General features: G+C 35.6%; 1 protein-coding gene across 1 annotated transcript in view; it reads left to right on the top strand.

Moving 5' to 3' along the window:
* The window catches only part of TMEM131 (transmembrane protein 131), a 232751-nt gene that overhangs the window by 40763 nt on the left and 169295 nt on the right, over window positions 1–22693 (top strand). Inside the window, exon 2 of the mRNA XM_045980652.1 lies at window positions 16025–16086. Coding sequence (XP_045836608.1) covers window positions 16025–16086 — 62 coding nt within the window. The remainder of the gene's footprint in view (window positions 1–16024; window positions 16087–22693) is intronic.

The following is a 22693-nucleotide window of genomic DNA, read 5'->3' as shown; positions in this document are numbered from 1 at the left end:
GCTTTGCTTGGACGTTTGTTTAAATCTTTGTGCATTTAAAAAATTGTGTTGTTTTCTTAAAATTTAATTGCAGGAGCTCTTTACGTATTCTGGACACGAATCCATTGTCTGATAAATGTTTTGTCAAGTTCTATTTATTTCTAGTCTGTGTCTTCTATTTTTACTTTTGTAACACCATCTTTTAAAGAAAAGTTTAAAAACAAAATTAAGTGAAATGTATCTTTTTGTATTTATATATAGTTATATATAGTTAATGACTTTTTATATCCTACTTAAGAAATCTTTGCCAAACCCAAGGTCACTAAAATTTTCTGTTAATCTCTAGCAGTTTTGGAGTTTTAGCTCTTACCATTAAGTTCTATCATTCATTTCAGGTTCATTTTTGTTAAGTGTTGAGGTGTTGAGGTTCTTTTTTCCCCTCTCCCATATGACTATACAGTTGTACCAGCATTGTTTAGAGAAATTGAATTGCCTTGATACCTTTGTCAGAATCCATTGACCATATATATGGGGGTCTATTTCTGAAATTTCTGTTCTGTTCCATTTATCTAGTTCTGTTCCATTTATCTACTGTCTTTGTGTCAGTATTCTACTGTGTTGATTACAAAGGCTTTAGGTCTTAAAATCAGGTGCTAAGTCCTCCAATGCTTATTTTCTTTTTCAAAACTATCTTAAACTTTGGGTTGTTTGTTTTTCTTTATATATTTTAGAATCATTTTGAAATTTCTATGAAAAGGTCTGCTGAGATTTTCTTTAATATTGCACAGAATATCTCAGTCAGGGGAGAATTGGTGTTTTAACAATATTGAGTCTTTTGGGGCACCTGAGTGGTGCAGTCAGTTGAGCTTCTGACTCTTGGTTGCAGCTCAGGTTGTGTAATCTTGGGGTTGTGAGATTGAGCCCCATATCAGGCTCTGTGCTCAGGGCAGAGTCAACTTGGAATTCTCTTTCCTCCTCCCTCTGTCCCACTTGCATGCTTTCTCTCTAAAATGAATAAATCTTAAAAAAAAAAAAAGTCTTTTGATTCACAAACATGGTACATTTTTCCATTTATTTAGGTATTTTTTACTTATTTAGGTATTCTTTCATTTCTCCCAGCCATGTTTTGTCAAATATATTTCTTTTCATTTATTTTGATGATACTGTCAATGGTTTTAATTTTAGTTTCTCATTGTTTCTTGCTAGTATTAGATATATAGTTGGTTTTTGTATGTTGCTATCATATCCCGCCACTTTGCTAATCTTATTCTGGTAGGATTTTTGTGGATTTCTGAGATTTTCTGCTTTGAATATGATGATACCTGTATCTAAAGACAATTTCACTTTCTCTTTTCCACCCTAGATACTTTTCTTTTTCTTCTTGATTTGGCTAAACTTTCAATATGTTGAATAGGAGTAGTGAGAGGAAACATCCTTAACTTTGTTCTGATCTTAGAGGGCAAGTATTTTGTCTTTCACCATTTAGTATGGCAATAGCTTTGACTTTGGTACATAATTTTTATTAGTGTAAGAAAGTTCTTTTTGTTTCCTACGTTCCCAAGATCTTTTTATGATGGAAGTATGTTGAATTTTAATCCTATGTCTTTCTTGCATCTTTTGAGATGCCTGTTTTTTTTGTTTTTTTAGTCTTATAAGTTGGATTACACTATTATTATCATCATTATTATTATTATTTTGGATGTTAAACCAACATGGCAGGGATAAATTGTACATAGTCATGATGTATTTGTCCTCTTTGTATACTAATGGATTACATTTGCTGAAATTTTAATAAGAATTTTTTAAAGAATTTTTTCATATAGGGGCGCCTGGGTGGCTCAGTGGGTTAAAGCCTCTGCCTTCGGCTCAGGTCATGATCTCAGGGTCCTGGGATCGAGCCCCGCATCGGGCTCTCTGCTCCGCAGGGAGCCTGCTTCCTCCTCTCTCTCTGCCTGCCTCTCTGCCTAGTTGTGATCTCTCTCTGTTAAATAAATAAAATATTTAAAAAAAAAAAAAAAAAAAAAAGAATTTTTTCATATATAATAATGAAAGATATTATCTGTAGTTTTTCCATTAAAGTGTATGTTTTTGGTATCAGTAATTCTGGCTTCATAAAATGGTTAGAAAGTTTCTCCTTTTCTATATTCGGAGATTTGGTGTTAAATTGGTATTTTTTTTCTTAAATATTTGGGAAAATTCATCAGTTAATCTATCTGGGCCTAGAGATTTCTTTGTGAGATTTTTAACTGGAGAATAATTCATTTAATACATCTAGGGCTATTCAAGTTAGCTATTTTTTCTTGACTAATCCTTGGCATTTTGAATTTTTGAAAGAATTTGTCAATCTCATAATCTGAGTTGTTGACTAAATTAACAGAATTATTAATGATGCTCCCTTATTAGCCTTTTGTTTATAGAAAGTATAGTTGTGTCCAGTCTCTCATTTCTTTCATTTCTAATATGTGACTTCTGCTGACTAGTATGGCTAGAGGTTTATCAATTTTATTCAACTTTTCAAACATTTTAAGAAGTTTTTGATTTCTTTGGTTCTTCTTTATTTTCTGCTATTTCATTGATTTGTATTCTTTATTATTTTCTTCTATTTTAGGCTTAACTTGCTCTTCATTTTCTAATTTCTTATATTGGTCATTTCTCTGGGCATGTGCAATAAAAATTATATTGATAAGATGTGGATGATTACTTATCTAAATAGTTGAAATGTGATGTTATGTATTATGTATATATGGATGCAATGCAGATGTTATCTACATATGCTATATGTCTTAGGTGATTGCATAGTGGAAATACATGCAAGATAAAATTCCTATACAGTAGGTGAGTCGGCATATTATTTTAAAGGCAGTTTTAAGATGGCTGTAATACCACTTGTAGTCACAGACACTTGACTGGTTTATTATTCCAAAGTTAATCTGTGTCAGCAGTAACCACTGTTTCCAAGTGGACATTTACTGTAGCATGATACATGGCTTTTTAAAAGAGTAAACATGTTTAAACATCCAAAATTTTATAATATTTTATAATTAAATTATAATATTTGGAATATTTTCAAACTTTCAGAAAATTTCTAAGAATCAAAACAGAATTAAAAATACTCACATTCCTTTACCAGATTCACCTATTATTTGAATAACTGTCCAACTGTTTTGTTTTTGGTTTTTGTTTTTTTTTTCAGTTTTTTTTTAAATTTATTTATTTATTTTCAGCGTAACAGTACTCATTGTTTTTGCACCGCACCCAGTGCTCCATGCAATACGTGCCCTCCCTATTACCCTCCACCTGGTTCCCCAACCTCCCACCTCCGACCCCTTCAAAACCCTCAGGTTGTTTTTCAGAGTCCATAGTCTCTCATGGTTCATCTCCCCTTCCAGTTTCCCACAACTCTCTTCTCCTCTCCATCTCCCCATGTCCTTCATGTTCTTTGTTATGCTCCACAAATAAGTGAAGCCATATGATACTTGACTCTCTCTGCGAATAACTATCAAACTGTTTTTAAAAGTAACTGCTCCATTTTTTTACTCCCACCAGCAGCCTACTGGTTTCCAGTTTCTCCACATCTTCGCCAATGCCTGTTATTGTAAATCTTTTTGATTATAGCCATCCTAGAATGTGTGAAGTGGTATCTTATTTCTTACTTTGGTTTTGATTTGTATTTCTCTGAGGACTGTTCTTGAGTATCTTTTCATGTATTTATTGGCTATTCCCCCCCCCTTTTTTTTTTAAGAAATGTTTATTCAGATTCCTTATCCATTTTTAAAAATTGGGATATTCGTCTTTTTTTTTTTAATTGAGTTGTGGATGTTCTCTGTATGTAGTCTGTGTACATATCCTTAACAGATGTATCATTTGCAAAAATTTCCCATTCTGTGGTTTATCTTTTTTACTTTGTTGATTGTGTCCTTTGAAGCACAAAGGCTTTTATTCTGAGGTCCAGTGTGTCTGTATTTGTCTTTGATTGCTTAGCTATCTTAGATGAAAAATATTGCCTAATCCAAGGTTGGGAAGACTTCACTTGTCATCTTCTAAGGGTTTTATAGCACTTAGACTCAAGTCTTCGATCCATTTAGAGTTACTTTTTGCATGTGGTGTGAGGTAGAGTCCATCTTCATTTTTTTGCATGCATTTAGTCAGTTTTCCCAACATTGTTTGTTGAAAAGACCATCCTTTGCTCCCCTGAATTTCTTGGCACTCCTTCATAAATCGATTGCTCATGAATGTGATTGATCTTTAAGGACTCTCAGTTCTATTCCATTGATCTGTACATTTATCTTTATTCCTACTACCACACTGTCTTGACTAGTGTAGCTTTGCAGTAAGTTTTGAAATCAAGAAATGTGAGTCCTCCACTATGTTCTTTTTCAAGATGATTTTGGCTATTATGGGTCTCTTGCATTTTCTTAAGAATTTTAGGGTCAAATTATCAATTTAGAAAAAAGCAAGCAGTTGGGGGGAATATAGCAATCTCCGCATTATTAAGTTTTACTTACAAACTTTTAACACCAAATGTCTTCCCATTTATTTAGATTATCTTCTGCATATGTTGCTGGATGTGGTTTGCTGTATTTTGTTGAGAACTCAGTATCCATATTCATAAGGGATATTGGTCTATAGTTTCTTTTCTTGTGATGGCTTTATCTGATTTTTGGTTTCAGAGTATTAAGGCATCATAGAAAAAGTTGGGAACTGTTTCCTTCTCTGTTAAAATTTGGAGGAGTTTGTGAAATATTGTTAATTCTTTAAACATTTGGTAAAATTCATCAGTGAAACTATATGTCCCTGAGCTTTTCTTTGCTGGAAGATGTTTTGATTACTAATTCAACCTCTTGTCATAAGTCCATTCAGATTTTCTGTTTCTTCTCCAGTTAATTTCAGTAGTTTGTGTCTTTCTAGGTATTTATTTGTTCATTTCATATGGGCTAAGTTGTTAGTGTGTAGTTGTTACTAGTTACTCTTCTATAATTACTTCTGTGTAAGGTTCTTTTTTATTTCTGTTAGGTCAGCAGTCATATTCCCTGTTTCATTCATGATTTTTTTGTTTGTCAGCCTAAGCTAAAAATTTGTCAATTTTGATGTTTTCAAAAGAACCATATTTTTGTTCCATTAATTTCTCTTTTCTCAATTTTCTTTATTTTCACTCCAACTTTTATTATTTTCTTCTTTCTACTTAGGTTGGGCTTGGTTTGCTCTTTTTCTAGTTTCTTAAGATGGTAGGCTAGGCTATTTGAGATCTTAGTTTTATTTTAATATAGACACAGAACAGCTATAAATTTTCTAAGCACTGTTTTCCCTGCATTTTGTAAGTTTTGGTATTTTGTGCCTTGGTTTTTGTTTCCTTCAAAATATATTTTCTAATTTTTCTTCTGATTTCTTATTTGACACATTAGTTACTTAGGATTTTTTTTTCTTCCAAGTATTTATTTAAATTTCAGCTAGTTAATATACAGTGCAATATTAGTTTCAGTTGTAGAAATTAGTGGTTTATCATTTACATACAACACCTAGTGCTCATCACAGGTGCCCTCTTTAATACCCATCCCCTATTTAACCCTTCCCCCTCACCATCTCCCTTCTGCTAATCACTTCATTCTCTATAGTTAAGAGTGTGTTTCTTGGGCGCCTGGGTGGCTCAGTGGGTTAAGCCGCTGCCTTCGGCTCGGGTCATGATCTCAGGGTCCTGGGATCGAGTCCCGCATCGGGCTCTCTGCTCGGCAGCGAGCCTGCTTCCCTCCCTCTCTCTCTGCCTGCCTCTCTGTCTACTTGTGATCTCTCTCTGTCAAATAAATAAATAAAATCTTTTAAAAAAAAAAAAAAAAAAAAAAAAAAAAAAAAGAGTGTGTTTCTTGGTTTGCCTCCCTCTCTCTTCTTTTCTTCTTTGTTCATTTGTTTCATTTCTTATATTCCACAAATGAGTGAAATCATAGGGTATTTGTCTTTCTCTGAATTATTTTGTTTATCACAATACTCTGTCTACATCCACATTGTAGCAAATGGCAAGATTTCATTCTTTTTTATGGCAAGTAATTCCATTGCATGTGTGTGTATGTATCACATCTTCTGTATCCATTCATAGGATTGTTTTTTGATTTCCACGTACTTTGAGTTTCCTTAGTTATACTGCGTTATTGGTTTCTGATTTTATTCCATGTTTTCTGTTTGGTGAGACAACATTCTCATGTTTTCCTTTAGTTTTTTTTTGGCATATATTTTCCTTTGTTTCTAACATACTTACAGTAGTTTATGGAACATTTTTTCCTAATAAGTTCTATGTCTGGACTTCCTTAGGGAAGTTTCTATCCACTGTACTTTTTCCCTGTGTATAGGCCACATTTTGCCCCCCTCCCTTTTAAAATATTGCTTATAATAGTTCATTAAAAACTAGGGGATTTCAGTTACTGCATTTTCTAGTTTGATTTTCTAACAAATTCGTTTTCCTTATTAATATTATCTGTGGGACATCATTTTCTTACTTTCTTTTAGTTCTTTACCCATGGTTTCCTTTAATTATTTGAACATTTTTAATACAGCTGACTTAAAGTGTTTAATAATTCCAACATCTGGGCTTTTTCAGCAGCAGTTTTTTATTGAATATTCCTTCTTCTTTGTATGGGCCATACATTTGCCTTTCAACTTTATGTTGAGAACTGGACATTTAAAGTAATATGTAATGTGGCAACTGACAATCAGATTTTTCCCCTCCTCAGGTTTGTTGTTGTTGCTATTTGTTTTCTTTTGTCTTTTCTGAACTAATTCTTTTAAGTCTTTGTCATAAATGGTCAGTGCAGTTGGCTTGGTTAGTCTTATGGTCAGCCAGTAAATTGAACAGAGATTGCCTTAAATGCCTGGAATGAGTAATTCTCTCAGTCTCTGCTCAGAGGCTCTTGCCACACACGTTCACTATCCAGGCAGTTGACCATTAGGCCTTAGCCTTCACATCCTGCTCACACAGAGAGTGCCTCAGTCAGGGTCAGTCAGGTATGAGAGCATTTAGGCCTTCAGGTCTTTCCTGAGTATATGTACAGCCCCCTTGCACAAGGCCTTCTAGATTGCCTAGAAGATGTTATAGCTTTCTGGTTTTTGGTTTTTTAAGATTTTATTTATTTGGGAGAGAGAGAGTGCACAAGCAAGGGGTAGGGGCAGAAGCAGAGGGAGAAGCAGGCTCCCTACTGAGCAAGAAGCTCTATGCTGGACTTGATCCCAGGACCTTGGGATCACCACCCAAGAAGAAGGTGGACGCTTAACCAACGGAGCCACTCAGGCGACCCAAGATGCCATAGCTTTTTAAAGCCCATGTGGACATTTCATTCCCAACTTTTCCTTTTAAAAAGCTCTAGCCTTAGGTTATCATTTGGCCTTTTATCCATCACCTCAGGCTACCTAGATTGTCTCAATGGCAACATCTTGTGAAAGAATGCTACACTATCATGACTTGGGTATTGACATTCTGATAGATGAGTTTAACTTTGGCCATTCTGATACTGTGGTTTTAGTTTGCATTTTCCTGTTGGCTAATGATGTTGCTTGCCTTTTCTTGCACTCATTTTGCCATCTTAATACTTATTTTGGTGAAACGTCTGTTTTTCTCTTTTGCCTCTTTTCTAATTGGATTATTTCTTCAGTTTTGAGAGTTGTTTGTGTATTCTAGATTCTGTCCCTTTGTTGAATATATGTTTACACAAATATCCACCCTAATTTTCACCTTCTATAGTTTTTGCCCTTGTCTTAACAGATCACTGGAGGGTAAAAGTTCTAGATTTTGATGAGGTACAGTCTTTCAGTTTTATCTTTACTGAATTGTGATTCTGGTGTCAATTCTAACAACTCTTTTCCTAGCCTTGGATCGTGAAGATTTTCTCGTCAGTTATTTTTTTAAGGTGTCACAGTTTTGCATTTTAGATCCGTGATCCCTTTTGAGTTAGTTTTTGTAAAGAAGTAAGGTTTTTTGGTTCTTGCCTATGGATGTCTAGTTGATTTTTTGTGTTTTGGAAAAGTTGTACTTTGTCCAGTGAATTGCTTTTGTAGTTTTGTCAATCAGGTGGGGATATTCGTTTGGGTCTACTTCTAGGTTTTCTTTTTGTCCGAGTGGTTTATATGTCCATTTGTCCACAATAGCATGCTCTAATGATATAGGTATTGTAAGATATAATATCTGTTAGAGTGATTCCTCCAATTCATTCTTATTTTTGAAGATTGTTTTAGCAGTTCTTGGGTTTATGCCTTTCCATCTAATTTTTAAAATAAGCTTGTGTTGTCTGCAAATAATCATCCTGGTATTTTCATAGGATTTGTGTTAAATCTATAGGTTGGTGTGGGGAGAATTGACATCTTTACTATTTTGACTCTTAACAATCCATGAACATGGTGTATATCCACATTTATTTCGGTCTTTTTAAGATTTTTTTTCATTGGCATTTAGTGCATTTAGGTATATTATTCTGTACTTGTTATCTTAGACAATATATAATTATTTCATGTATTTATAAATGGTATGGTCATTTTAATTTTGGTTTCCATATGTTTGTTGTTAATATGTAGAATGCATTGATTTTTGGGATTTGACCTTTATTCTGCAACTTTGCTAAATTTGCTTATTAGATATAGGTGGTTTTTTATTTGTTTGCTTTTGAGTCATTGGGATTTTTATATAGATAGTTATGTAACCTGCAAATAGAGATAGTGTTATTTCTTTTCCAGTGCGTAGGTTTTTCTTTTTCTTGCTTTGTTGTAGTGACTAGAACTTCTAGTATTGTGTTAAGAATGGCAAGAGCCACATCTCTGATGTTCCCAGTCTCATTCTTTAACCATTAAGTAAGGTATTACCTGAAGGTTGAGGTAGATCTACTTTTCTCCAATCTTGTTAAGAGTTTTTGTTATGAGTGTGTGTTGGGTTTTGTCAAATACACTTTCTGTTTCAATCAGTACGGTCAAGTAATTTTTCTTCTGTAGCCTCTTGGTGGTGGTGAATTAAATAGATTGTGCAAGACTGGCTTAAAACTTAAAAACAACTTAAATCTCACTGGTCATGATGTGTAATTTTTTTATACACTGCCGGTTTCAGTTTGTTAATAGTTTGTTGTGTTTTTGTGTTTTGTTTTTTGGTTCAAGTTAATGAGATGTAGTGTGTAGTTTTTTTTTAATTGTCTGCAGGAATTAAAAAAAAATTTAACATATTTGTAACACAGAGTTCACTATTATTTTTATAGAATAACATTAATTATATTCACTGTTGTGCCACCATTACCATTATCTATTCAAAACTTTTTCATCATCCCAGGCAGAGACTCAGTAACCATTAAGCAACAACTCCCACTCCCCCTAACTTTATCCCCTGGTAACCTCTGATGTATTTACTGTCTCAGTGAATTTGCCTATATTAAGTATTTCATTTAAGTAGAATCACAATATTAGTCCTTTTGGGTCTGATGTATTTCACTTAGCATAATATTTTCAAGGTCCATCCGTGTTTGTAGCGTGTATGAGAACTTCATTTTTACTGCTGAGTAATATTCCATTGTATTTATATATCTGGTTTTGTTTGTTCACTCACCTGTTGGTGGACACTTGGGTTGATTCTATTATTTTTGGATACTATTTAAATTTTTTTATTTTAGCAGGCAGTCAGCCTGTTTAGGTTTATCACAGAGATCCTTTTGTGAGCTATGGTTTCAGAATAGTTTTTGCAGAATAGTTTAAGAGCCTTTATATTATTATTTTGATCTGCTTGTTTTATATAGTGCCTCTAGTGCTCCCCCTAATCCCTGCTTGTGCTGGGAAGGGGGAACAAAGTAGGATATGCTTCAGTGTATTAGTGATTTTCTGTTGCTTATTTAGAGTCGTTGGTAGTTCTCAGACATTCATTTTAAAATTTAAGTTTATTGATCATTTTATATAAATTAAGCATTTCAGGATAAAATGAAAATTAGTTATGGTATTTTATCATAACTGTGAAGTTAATTTTGAAAATATATGCCACACCTCTTTGGATATGTGGTGTGTATCTGGCACATCTGAGTTGCATAAATCTATATTTTGATTTGGAGTAAATAACATGGACACAGCCTTTTTAAGGGGTTGGTAATATTGAGTGATCTTGGTAAAATTAGAATTTGACGTATATAAATTCCTTTTTTTTAATGTGGGAAGAAGATAACTTAGGTGTATATTACATCTTTCAGATAAGAAAATTAATGAGGGGACGGGTGCCTGGGTGACTCAGTGGGTTAAAGCCTCTGCCTTTGGCTCAGGTCATGGTTCCAGAGTCCTGGGATCAAGCCCCGCACTGGGCTCTCTGCTCAGTGGGGAGCCTCCTTCCTCCTCTCATTCTCTGCCTGCCTCTCTGCCTACTTGTGATCTCTGTCTGTCAAATAAATAAATAAAATATTAAAAAAAAAAAAGAAAATTAATGAGGGGGAGAAACAAGGTTTCAGTCAGGGTATCTTTACAGATAGAAGGGACTCACACAAATCTAGTCCAGAATGTTTAAAAATTTTTGTTAGTGATCGTTTGTTGAAATAAAATCCTGAGCAAGTGTAACTGTAAGAGATAATATTAATAATGATGAATTCTGAAATAATAATGCCATTATTTTAACCAGTTTTTTTTATCTGCAGTTTTTCAGACTTTGTGCTAGATGACAAGCAAACCAGGAACAAGTGATGAGTTAGAATAGGGCAGATGATAGAGGATGACCGAGAGGTGCTTGAAACAGTTATGGGAAACCTGGCTCAGGGATGGTGTTCTGGGAGAGACTTGAAGGAGAAGACACAAGCCAGGAGAAGAATATTCCAGGCAGGGTGGTTGTTTGACACAGGTTTGAGTGCTCTTCCAAGTCCTGCCTGTGTGGCCCTTTCTTTGCTTCCTGGTTATTAAAAAGAAGTCACTTACTTAACTAGCCCAACCTCCTTCCCTATGGGTAAGGAGACCATGAAGGCTAGAAGGTAGAGAATCAGTGGTGACAGCCTAGAATTCCAATGCCTGGTATACATACACGTGCACGTGCGCGCACATACACCCATCTGACACATATTTCTACTGCTTATTTACATTCATTGTTTTCATTATATCCAAAGATGTGTGAAAACAGGCAGATTGTAACATTCAGGAAAAGAAATCTCTAGCTAAAAGAAAGAAATTATAGTAGAGAAAAATTTGCCTTTAAAGCAAAGGTATTTTGCTTGTGTTATTACTAAATGAAATAGGGAATTAAACAAACTCAATTTCTAAACTTCTGTTTTGAAAATGATTAAAGACCGACATACGAGATTTTTACACTGTATGGAAATGTCTTTGTTCCTCTCAGACATCATGGGAATGTGGGCGGATACATGGACCTTAAAGTACATCTTATGGAGCCCAGGTTCACAGTTAATGCCTGCAAAATCATAAAAGCCAGAAATATAAATCCCTTCCTTCTTTCCTCACTTGTTATTGGAAATATATGCCTAATTTTAGAAATTAGGTTGCTTCAAGGTACCATTAAGTCATAATGTCAAATTTACTTTGTAAGTAAATAGTGATGGGTTTAGAACCATAGATTCTGGGGTCCTTTTGCTGAAATTTATAGTCTGTCTCTGCCACTTTTATTGCTCGGTGACCTGAAGCATAGCCTCATTGTGCCTACTTATTTTAAAATGAAACCTCTTATGTCTGTGTCATAGCTTTAGTTTGAAGGCTAATAATAACATAGTGATGATAATTATTGGATGTTATTCTCATTTCTATTACATCTGGTTGCCGTTTGAACTGGGGAAGATTGGGACAATCTGGGATTCATTTAAAATACAAAATTAGGGGGAAAGTTCTTAGGAGAGGAAATAGCTGTAAGTTGTCGTTTTGAATCCAGAAACAGGGGAATTTGGCTTGCTTAGGTTACTTTTTGTATTTCACAGTCTAACACTGTTAATACTTTAAATGATTAAGTACTTATCTGGTGTCAGTTGTATTTTTCTAGGTATAAAATTTGAAGTTCTTAAAACTGGCCATTTAAAGTGAAATATCTTAACTTTATTTCATGCCTGAGTTGAATCCTATTCATTTCTATATCTTTAAAGAGAAACTGATGATATATGACACAGTATTTTCCTTTTAGGTCTTTATGAAATAGCTGCTGTTACTAATTTTTTCAACTAAGGTAATTCATATTTTTTAAAAATCTCCTAATTAAAAATACAATGCAACCAAATTATGTTGCTGTCGTTATCTTTATGTAGGAAAGTTCTCAGTTAGCTGAAGGTCTGATACAGCTTGATGATGGGAAGTTGGGTGATAGTCATTATAGCATAACTCTAATAGCAGCCTCCAAATAGATCATGTTTCTGGTACTTTCTTACTGAAAGCTTCCAACTGGGAGCTCCTACTTTTTGTCTCTTCCATTGTGAGCATCTGGCTCTTCAGCTAATTCTTGTTAGTTCATTGTGTTCTTACATCAGTAAATCTGTCTTCAACAGGAGTATAACTGAAAGATATTTTCTGGATCATCTAAATTTCAGTTTATGTTAAAAGGTAGAGGAAGGGAGGGTAATGGGTTGGGTGAGCTAGGCAGAGTCTTTTTTTTTTAATTCTATTTATTTGACAGACAGAGATCACAAGAATCAGAGGCAGGCAGAGAAAGGAGGAAGCAGGCTCCCCGCTGGGCAGAGAGCTGGATGCGGAACTCGATCCCAGGACCCTGAGATCGTAACCTGAGCTGAAGGCAGAGGCTCAACCCACAGAGCCACCCAGGTGCCCCTAGGCAGAGTCTTTTACCTTTTACCTTCACAGTTTGTATCTGAAACTAACCACAAGCTAGGACTAGATAACAAACCGGAAAGAGGTCATTTGCATCAACAAATGCAAATAGTGGTACTTGCATCTGAACAAAAAAGGTGGGATTTCCCTCCTGCACTCAGTATTTATGGAATGTTCTCTACATTGAGAACTGATGGGGAATGAGCAGTGGAGCAGACTGACACAGGACTTACCCAAAATAAAATCGGGATGTGGTTCCTAAAACAAGGGAAAAGTGATGCTTGGCAGGCAGGAAATGCCATTCAGTTAGGTAAGGTAATCTAATTAGCTGGTATACTATCTTGCTGCTTGACTTTCAGCTTTAGTCAGCCTGGAAAAGCCAGGTCTGTGGGATGAAATAGTAAGCTGCTTCCCTGACAAATACTCAAAGACCAAGAAAGAGGAGTCAGTGAATGTTGGTTTTTAAAAGTCAACTTTTTATTTCATTAAAGTTTTTTATTTTTATTTTTATTTTTTTTTACGTAATCTCTACACCTGCTGTGGGGCTCAGACTTGCAGCCCCAAGATCAGGAGTCACATGCTGTTCCGACTGAGCCATCCAGGCAGCCCCCCAAAATAAACTTATTTTAAAACAGCTTTAGATTTATATAAACATCTTAAAGATACCACAATTTCTATCCTCCCCACCCTTTTCCCTATTATTAACACCTGACATTAATTTGGTACCTTTTTTTTAAACAAGTGATGAACCAGCATTAATGCTTGATTATTATCTAAAGTCCATATTTTACTCAGATCTCCTTAGTTTTTACGTAATTTCCTTTTTCTTTTCTAGGATCCACCCCCAGGTAACGTATTATATCTAGTAGTCCTATCTGCTTAGGCTGCATCAGTCTGTGACAGATAGTCTCTTAGACTTTACTTCTTTTTGATGACTTTGACAGTTTTCAGGAGTACTGCTCAGATATTTTGTAGAATGTTTCTTGGTTGGGATTTGTCTGTTTTTCTCATAATGAGACTGGGGTTATGTGATTTGGGGAGGAAGACCACAAAGATAAAATACCATTTTTATTATGTCACATGAAGGGTACGTACTGTCAGCATGACGTTTCACTTAGGATGTCGACCTAGATCATCTGACTGAGGTCACATTTGTCAGATTTCTCCACTGTAAAATTACTCTTTTTTCCCCTCCTTTACATACTGTTTTTGGAAGGAAGTCCCTATGTGCATCCCACACTTGTTAAAAGATGGGGAGTTATCCTCCATCTCTAAATCCATAAATTATTTAGAATTCTGCCTGGGAGTCTTGTATCTTCTCCCCCATTTATTTATTCAATCATTTATTTACATGAGCATGGACTCATGGCTATTTATTTTATATTTTGGGCTGTAATCCAGCACTGTTGTACTGCTCAAGTTGTTCCAGGTTTGGCTATATGGGAACTCTTTCTGTTAATTCTTAAATCCCTTTGACAAATTCTCATCAGTACAGTATTTTGGGGGTTTTTTGGATGGTTAGCACTTGCTGGGGTGTCATTACTTCTAGGCCCTCTCAACTGACAAAGCAAGAAAGTATATGTGTGTATACTAACCCTTTCATATACACATATTTATGATTATTTCTATACATAACATGAATATTTCTATACATCTATATTAAACTAAATATGAGTTCATACTGATGTTGCCACCTCAGTTCAGTACCACATGGATCATGATCGCTTCTTCCCCTTGCTTTGGCATATACCCTTAATCCAGTAGTGAGAAGTCTGACTTTTCCTTTCTGTGTCTTCAGTTGTTCAGTTCCAGTAAACATGGAAGTGACTTGAGAATTGTTAACCCAGGGCGCCTGGGTGGCTCAGTGGATTAAGCCGCTGCCTTCGGCTCAGGTCATGATCTCAGGCTCCTGGGATCGAGCCCCGCATCGGGCTCTCTGCTCTGCGGGGAGCCTGCTTCCTCCTCTCTCTCTGCCTGCCTCTCTGCCTACTTGTGATCTCTCTCTCTGTCAAATAAATAAATAAAATCTTTAAAAAAAAAAAAAAAAAAAAAGAATTGTTAACCCAAGCTCCCATGGGAAATGACTTTATCAATTAGGGTATAGTGCTTACAGTTTCTTTTTCTTTTGGGCTTTTACCTTTAGTCTTATAGTTTCCACTCACTTTCGCATGACTCATGTCAGCACCTTTCTCCATTCTAACCCACACTTTAGAAAGGTGGTTTCATACATTTGTAATATAGTTAAATTATTTTGTCATATTCATTTCACCTCAGGACCCCCTGGTTTCCTAAATGATTTTTTAAATTGCATACAGTAAGTTCACTCTAAAGTTCTGTCTTGATGAATGCATAGTGCTGTGTAGCTTCCATTCCTGTGTCCTTCAGAATAGTTCCACTGTTCTGAAAGATTTCCTTTGCTTCACTTACATCTTCTTTCCTCTCCCCAAACTTCTATCAGTCATTGGTCTTTTTACCACCTCTGTAGTATAACCTTTTCCAGAGTGTCATACACTTGAAATCAAACAGTATGTTGCTTTTTATTTTACTTTTTATCACTGAATAATATTTCATTTGTGGAGGTACTGTAGTTTGTCTATCTACTCGTCTATTGAAGAACATCACCTCGACTGTGTCCAGTTTAGAGTGATTATGAATGGAATTGCTATACAGAATTGCTTGCAGCTTTTTGTATGGACATACGTTTTCATATCAGTTGGGAAAATATCTGTGAGTACAACAACCAGATCATATGACAAAAGTATGTGAGCTTTTTAAATATCTTTTCTTTGCATTGTACGTAGTTTCTTGGAGTGCAATAATCTCCCCTTCCCATTTTCTTTGCCTGTTCTCCCTCCAAGTCTCTTTTGACTGTTGATTCCAGGTCTTATTATCGCTATAAAAGAGCTTATCTTTTTCTTTTCTTTTTTTTGGTAATAGAACCCTTTGATGATCTTTTCCATGTGCTTGTGATATTTTCAGTTAACTGTTGGTGAAAATAATCAGCTGCATCTAGTTGAATTTGTTTTGTGCTTTCTGGAAGTATGGCAGAAATATATTTGGCAGGTGGCTTACACAGCCTATAGTTTGTAACCACTACTTTCTAAATAGGTTGTCTTGTTTTATTTCATAGTATTTTATAGTTGCTAAGATCCTGAAGGATTGCACTTTCCTCTTTAACCATCACCCTCAAGCAGTATGTTTTTTAAAATATATAATTGTATTTATTAACCTTAAGGTAAAAGATATTTATTTAAATCAGATTCATGTTTCTGTAAAGTGATAGTATGTTTTGTTTCCTTCACAGCATTTATTCAGTCGGAGAGCATAATAGAAGTACTACGGTTTGATGATGGAGGGTTACTACAGGTAATTTTATTTTAAGCTGAAAAATTATGAGTGTCAAACCTTGAATTTTATCAGATTGTTATTTATCTTTAAGAAATGTAACTGGTTTCTGTGAAATATATTTTATGAGCTTTATATGCAGACAATTCCGTAACAAAAACCTCCTTAGCTATATGAATTATCTTTTAAATTAATTATTTCTGGGGGTGGTTTGGGAGGTTACATGGGGAGAGTCAGATCAGGGGCAGTGGAACTGGTGGTTAACTCTGTGAGTATAGAACCAGTGAGTGAAGTACTCAGTTCAAATGTCAGACCTCAGAATATTTATCTGGAAGAAGACTTCTCTAGAGTATAAGTTCTGTAAATATACATCTGTATCATCTTTCCACTTGCCATTTTAAGCCACGTCTTTAAATATGTTATACATAAAATTGGAAGGTATAATCTGGTGTCCTGCCTTTCACCTAGCACAGATATCCCATGAAGCCTATTTTAGTCTCCCTAGCTAAAAATTAGTTCTAGAATTTCAGAGCTAAAAAAGAGAGTAAAGGCATCTTAACCACCCCTCTGATTTTTATGACTGAGATGTTTTCTTCCTTCTTCCAAACTTTTATTATATTCTATGCTTGTTTTATAATACTTACACTTTTGTAATTATAACATGTGTTTTCAAGTACCATCTATTTGGTAGCATGACTCACAGTTTTCCCAAGGTTTAGATTAAGAAAGGTGCCAAAGATCCCATTACTTTATGGTAATGGCTAGTATTAGAATTCTCGTCTTCTCATTCCAGGTGTGATTGTTTGTCTTTCTCTTATGTGATGCTTCCTATGATGTATTTATTTACTTAGTTAAACCAAGTACACAAGTTAAGCAGTTCTGAAAAGCTATTCCCTGTAGCTTGTAATAATGGTAGGAAACTAAAAGTTAGATTAAGGCAATAGAGAAAAAATAATTGTGCTAGCGACCTCAAATAAGACTTCTGTTTGCATTTTATCATAAATTTAGATTTCAGACCATAAACCAAAGAGAACAAGAAAAAAGTGATGGGTTTTAAGGTTCTTGTTCTCTGGCAATAAAGCAAGTAAGTGTTCTGAATAACTTTTTTCTTGCTTCCAAATTTTTAAATAAGCATATCATTCATACCTTTACATAAGAGATGTTGAGAAACACAGCAGGCAGTGTCTGCATGGTACTTGCAGAAAAGTGTTTGTACAGCTTTTTATATTGAAAAACTGAATAAAAACTTAAGATATATAATCTCAAATTTTGTAAAGCCACCTTACTAGAAAATGAGCTTAGTCTCTTTTTTCTAGTTCTTTAATCTGTTGCAAGCTGAGAACTTAAGAGAACCTATAGGAATGACTATTTTAAATACCTCCCTTTAGGTGGTTTGCAGGATCTGGATAATAGGCAAATGAGGACTGAATTTCTGGAAAAATTCTCCTTTATTGATTGATTGAAGAAGGACCCATGTTCTTTAAGAACTAGACATCTAGGTTGCAAATGGTAATTCATTTTGAAAATTCTGGAGCTTGATTGGTGTTTTCGTCGGGGGAGGCTGTCGGTCCCTGTCTACATGGATTTAGCTGTGGAAGAGCTTGTAGACTGGGATGTGTCTTGCTCATCCTCTTTGAGTTTTCAAAATGCTTGGGCAGGAGCTTGGTTGAGACCTCGGTTAAGTCCTCTCAAGAGTTTCCCTGGCAGAGGTAATTTTAGACAGGAACAATGTTGAGGGTAGGTGGTACCAGTTGGTTACCTCAGCCACAGTGAAACCTCACTGAGACTCCTGCAGTACATCTAATGTCAAGATGCTGTAGTGTATTATTTATCCCCAGGTAGCAGAATATAAGACCCTTTTGAATAGATGCGTGTAAATTGTTCATTTTAATATTGAAGAACATTTCCTAGGAACAACAGTTTTGATGTTTGACATAATGATTCTTTCTAATGATAATTTGCCAGTGGCTTAAACCATTTCTTAAACAACTCCTGGGTTTCAGCTTCCTGGGTTTCTTATGGTATGATTAGAACAGAAGTAATTACATGTAGCATTCCTATGGCAGAATATATTATCAAGGTTTTTCGAGTTAAATTATAACTAAATGAGGGAGAGAGTCGAAGCAACAGGCTTGTGTTGCATTATTTAAAATGAGAATTTTGCCTGAGACCATTCCTTCTCTGATCCTGAATTTTATGTTACATTCATGCCGCTTGGCTCATAGTAACTTTTTAAGCCCCCCAAAATTAATTGATGTTAAGTCCATAAAAATTGCCAAAGCTCATAAAAAATTGCTAGAAACTTTGGATTTACCTTCCTTGTTTTTTAAAGATAAGGAAAATGAGGCTCATAGACACCAAATAATTTGCTCAGTATTCAATTACTAGTGCAGGATTCCAGCATTCAGTAAGTAACCAGCCTTTCTGCTTTCAGAGCTCTTTCCACAGCACCACATATAATATGCAGGTCCTCCCAGTGCATTGCCTGGGTTACCACTAATAATATTAGGTTGTGATTAGAAATCACAGTAATCCTCTTAGCACATGTTTTCTGTAGTTGGTGCTTTGGCCATTGCCATTCCTGTTCGGCAGGGCTACTAAGATTTGGTATATAGAATATAGAAAGATAAATAATTCCTAAGAGGAACACAGACCCTGAGAATTCTGCTTGTCAATACAAGACTCTTTACCATAGGGGTTGCAGGTCAAGAATTATCTCAAACTACCATTCCAACCCTAACTGATATGAGTGGTTGGCTTTTCTTGACCTGTTCCTTTGATCAATTATAAGATTGAATAACAAAAGATATACTTAAAAGCCTTAATCTGTTTCCTAATCTAACTTTCTTATAAACAAATGAAGATAAAGCCCAAGGAAAAGGCTAGCTTTGTATTTTCCTTTTCCTTTCATCTCTTTTCCTTTCCTCCCCACCTTCCCCTTTCCCTCCCCTCCTTCCTCCCCTCCCCTCTCCTCTCCTCTCCTGTCTTCTCCTCCCCTTTCACTGGTCAAGAAACAGAAATGTTCTTTTCATTGTATGCTCATTGGTCGTTCTCATAACCTATAGGCACCTATTATCTCTGCTCACTACCTGGCTTTCAGGTACCTAAGGCAGGATTAGCTAGAACTGATATTTTTTAAGTACTTGCTGGAGTCTCAGCTAGTTCATTAAGTGGCCCCAAATTTCAGTACTAATAAGGGGTCCAAGAAGAATAAGAAGCAATTTTGATTCTAAAGCTCATAACACTTAATACTTTCCATTGCTCTGTTGCCTGAAGGTTAATAACAAGATTGTCTTAGAAGAAGGAGGTAAATTCCTGATTGCTGTGCTTAGAAGACAGTTCAGGTCTAAGAGATCTTTTCATACATACATCATAGATAACAGATTCCACTTCGTTGTGCCCCCATTATTTCAGCTGCAGGACCATGGTTAGTCAGCCAAAGTTGTTCATTTATAGAAATAACTCTTTTCCCAGTCTTCTCAGAGGAAAGTTGGGGAAAAGATTATGGAAATTTTGTCTACTATTCTGTGTCAAGTTGGTTGGGAAAGGACTATGGAGACCTTCCTTAACTAGACAATTATTTGCAACACACCAAAACACTCAATAGAATAAGCAAGTGAGCATGTAGTTTGGTTGTTTAGTAGTTCTCTTGTTCTTGGGTGAGCTTACATTTAAAAGATAATAATTTTTAAAGATAGCCACAGTAAAACTTAACAGGAGTTGTAAAGAGGTTATTGGGAATAACTTGAGCTCCTAAACAAGTTTTTTTAGTTTCTGTAACTAAAAGGAGTTAGAGTTGAAGCCATTGGAAGCTGTGCATTCTAGAAAATGAATCTGGTTTATTCTAGACGTAGACAGGTATGAATGGTCTAAGTACTCAGGGATCCTATATTGAGTCTTCCTGCAAGGAGTATAAAGACATCTAAAAATTTGATTAATTTCTTTTTCTTTAATTAAGGTGTTTGTCGTGAGATATAATTCATATGTACATGCATAAAATATGGGGATTTTTTTTGTATAGCAAACACATCACCCCAGTTAAAAACTAAAAACATGCCAACACTCTTATAAGTTTCCCCTGAAGCTCTCTCTAAGTCACTATCCCCAAGATTTGGTCATAATCCTGAAGTGTATGATAATTTCTTTCCCTAGAAGTCTTAACTATCTAAACATGTGTCTCTAAACACTATAGTTCATCTGTTTTTCGGAGTTCATACCATTTGTATTCTTTTTTTTCTCCAGCTTTTTGTTAGTGTTAAGTTTCAAAGATTCTTTGTGCTGTTGAGTGTGACTGTGGTTATTCATTTTCCTTGCCAAATAGTATTGCATTATATGAATATGGCCCAATTTATATAAAATTTATGCTGTTATGGACATTTCACTTGTTACCAGTTTTGGCTATTATAAATAAATGGTGTCTTCCGTACACAAAGATAAACTCGAAATGGATAAAAGACCTCAGCGTGAGACAGGAATCTATCAGAATCCTAGAGGAGAACATAGGCAGTAACCTCTTCGATATCAGCCACAGCAACTTCTTTCAAGATATGTCTCCAAAGACCAAGGAAACAAAAGCGAAAATGAACTTTTGGGACTTCATCAAGATCAAAAGCTTCTGCACAGCAAAGGAAACAGTCAACAAAACAAAGAGGCAACCCACGGAATGGGAGAAGATATTTGCAAATGACAGTACAGACAAAAGGTTGATATCCAGGATCTATAAAGAACTTCTCAAACTCAACACACACAAAACAGATAATCATATCAAAAAATGGGCAGAAGATATGAACAGACACTTCTCCAACGAAGACATACAAATGGCTATCAGACACATGAAAAAATGTTTATCATCACTAGCCATCAGGGAGATTCAAATTAAAACAACATTGAGATACCACCTAACACCAGTTAGAATGGCCAAAATTAGCAAGACAGGGAACAACGTGTGTTGGAGAGGATGTGGAGAAAGGGGAACCCTCTTACACTGTTGGTGGGAATGCAAGTTAGTGCAGCCACTTTGGAGAACAGTGTGGAGATTCCTGAAGAAATTAAAAATAGAGCTTCCCTATGACCCTGCAATTGCACTGCTGGGTATTTACCCCAAAGATACAGATGTAGTGAAAAGAAGGGCCATTTGTACCCCAATGTTTATTGCAGCAATGGCTACGGTCGCCAAACTGTGGAAAGAACCAAGATGCCCTTCAACGGATGAATGGATAAGGAAGATGTGGTCCATATACACAATGGAGTATTATGCCTCCATCAGAAAGGACGAATACCCAACGTTTGTAGCAACATGGACGGGACTGGAAGAAATTATGCTGAGCGAAATAAGTCAAGCAGAGAGAATCAAGTATCATATGGTCTCACTTATTTGTGGAGCATAACAAATAACATGGAGGACATGGGGAGATGGAGAGGAGAGGGAGTTGAGGGAAACTGGAAAGGGAGATGAACCATGAGAGACTATGGACTCTGAAAAACAACCAGAGGGTTATGAAGGGGTGGCGGGGGGTGGGGGGTGGGGGGGGTGGGAGGTTGAGGAACCAGGTGGTGGGTAATACGGAGGGCACGTACTGCATGGAGCACTGGGTGTGATGCCAAAACAATGAACACTGTTATACTGTAAATAAACCAAAAAAAAAAAAAGGCAGCAAAAACCCACAGGGGGGGAAAAAAAATAAATGGTGTCTTTGTTGAACATGAATTTCTGGTAGAGTTGAGTGTAATGCTGGGATATAGTTTATGAATCTTCTATTTTAGTACGTAATGCCATATGGTTTTCCAAAGTGCTTGTTCCAACTTACAGTTCTATCATCAGGAAGTTTTCTGCAGTACTTTATATTTTTTTTAAAGTATTCTGAAGTTTGAGTGATAGTCTCTTATTGTACTTTTAATTTGCAATTCTCTGATTCCCAATAAGGTGGAGTAACTTTTCTTTCTTTCTTTTTTTTAATTAATTCATTTATTTTTTCATCGTAACAGTATTCATTGTTTTTGCACAACACCCAGTGCTCCATGCAATATGTGCCCTCCCTATTACCCACCACCTGGTTCCCCCAACCTCCCACCCCCGTCCCTTCAAAACCCTCAGGTTGTTTTTCAGAGTCCATAGTCAAGGTGGAGTAACTTTTCATGTTTATTTGACCATTTGGATATCTTTTGTGAAATCTCAGTTAAATCTTTTGCCCTGTATAACTGTTGGGTTGCATGTCTTTTTTCCTCTTGTGTGATAGGAGTTCTTTTTAAATCTGGTACAATTCTGGTTATATATATTAGAAGTATCTTCTATTTGGTGGATTACCCTTTCCACACATAATGGTGACTTAAAAGTAAGAAATTCTTACTTTTAATTAATTTTAATGTAGCTTAAGCTCTATTTTCCATTACAGTTTATACTTTTTGTGTACTGCCAAGAAAATATTTTCCTATCCAAGGTCAAAAAAATATATTCCTATCCAAGGTCAAAAAAAAATAAATACAGATATTTATTGTTTTGCCTTTCATAATTATAGCTGTAATGCTAACTGAAATTGACTTTGTTATTGGTGTGAGGCCATAGTTTTATTTCTCATATAGATATTGACTTGTCCCAGTACCCTTCATTGACTGTTCCCCAATATTTTCT

The sequence above is a fragment of the Meles meles genome, chromosome 16 (genome assembly GCF_922984935.1).
Source record: "Meles meles chromosome 16, mMelMel3.1 paternal haplotype, whole genome shotgun sequence".
Classification (NCBI taxonomy): Eukaryota; Metazoa; Chordata; class Mammalia; order Carnivora; family Mustelidae; genus Meles; species Meles meles.
The sequence above is the reverse complement of the archived record's forward strand: the minus strand, read 5'-3'. Positions and strand labels throughout refer to the sequence as shown.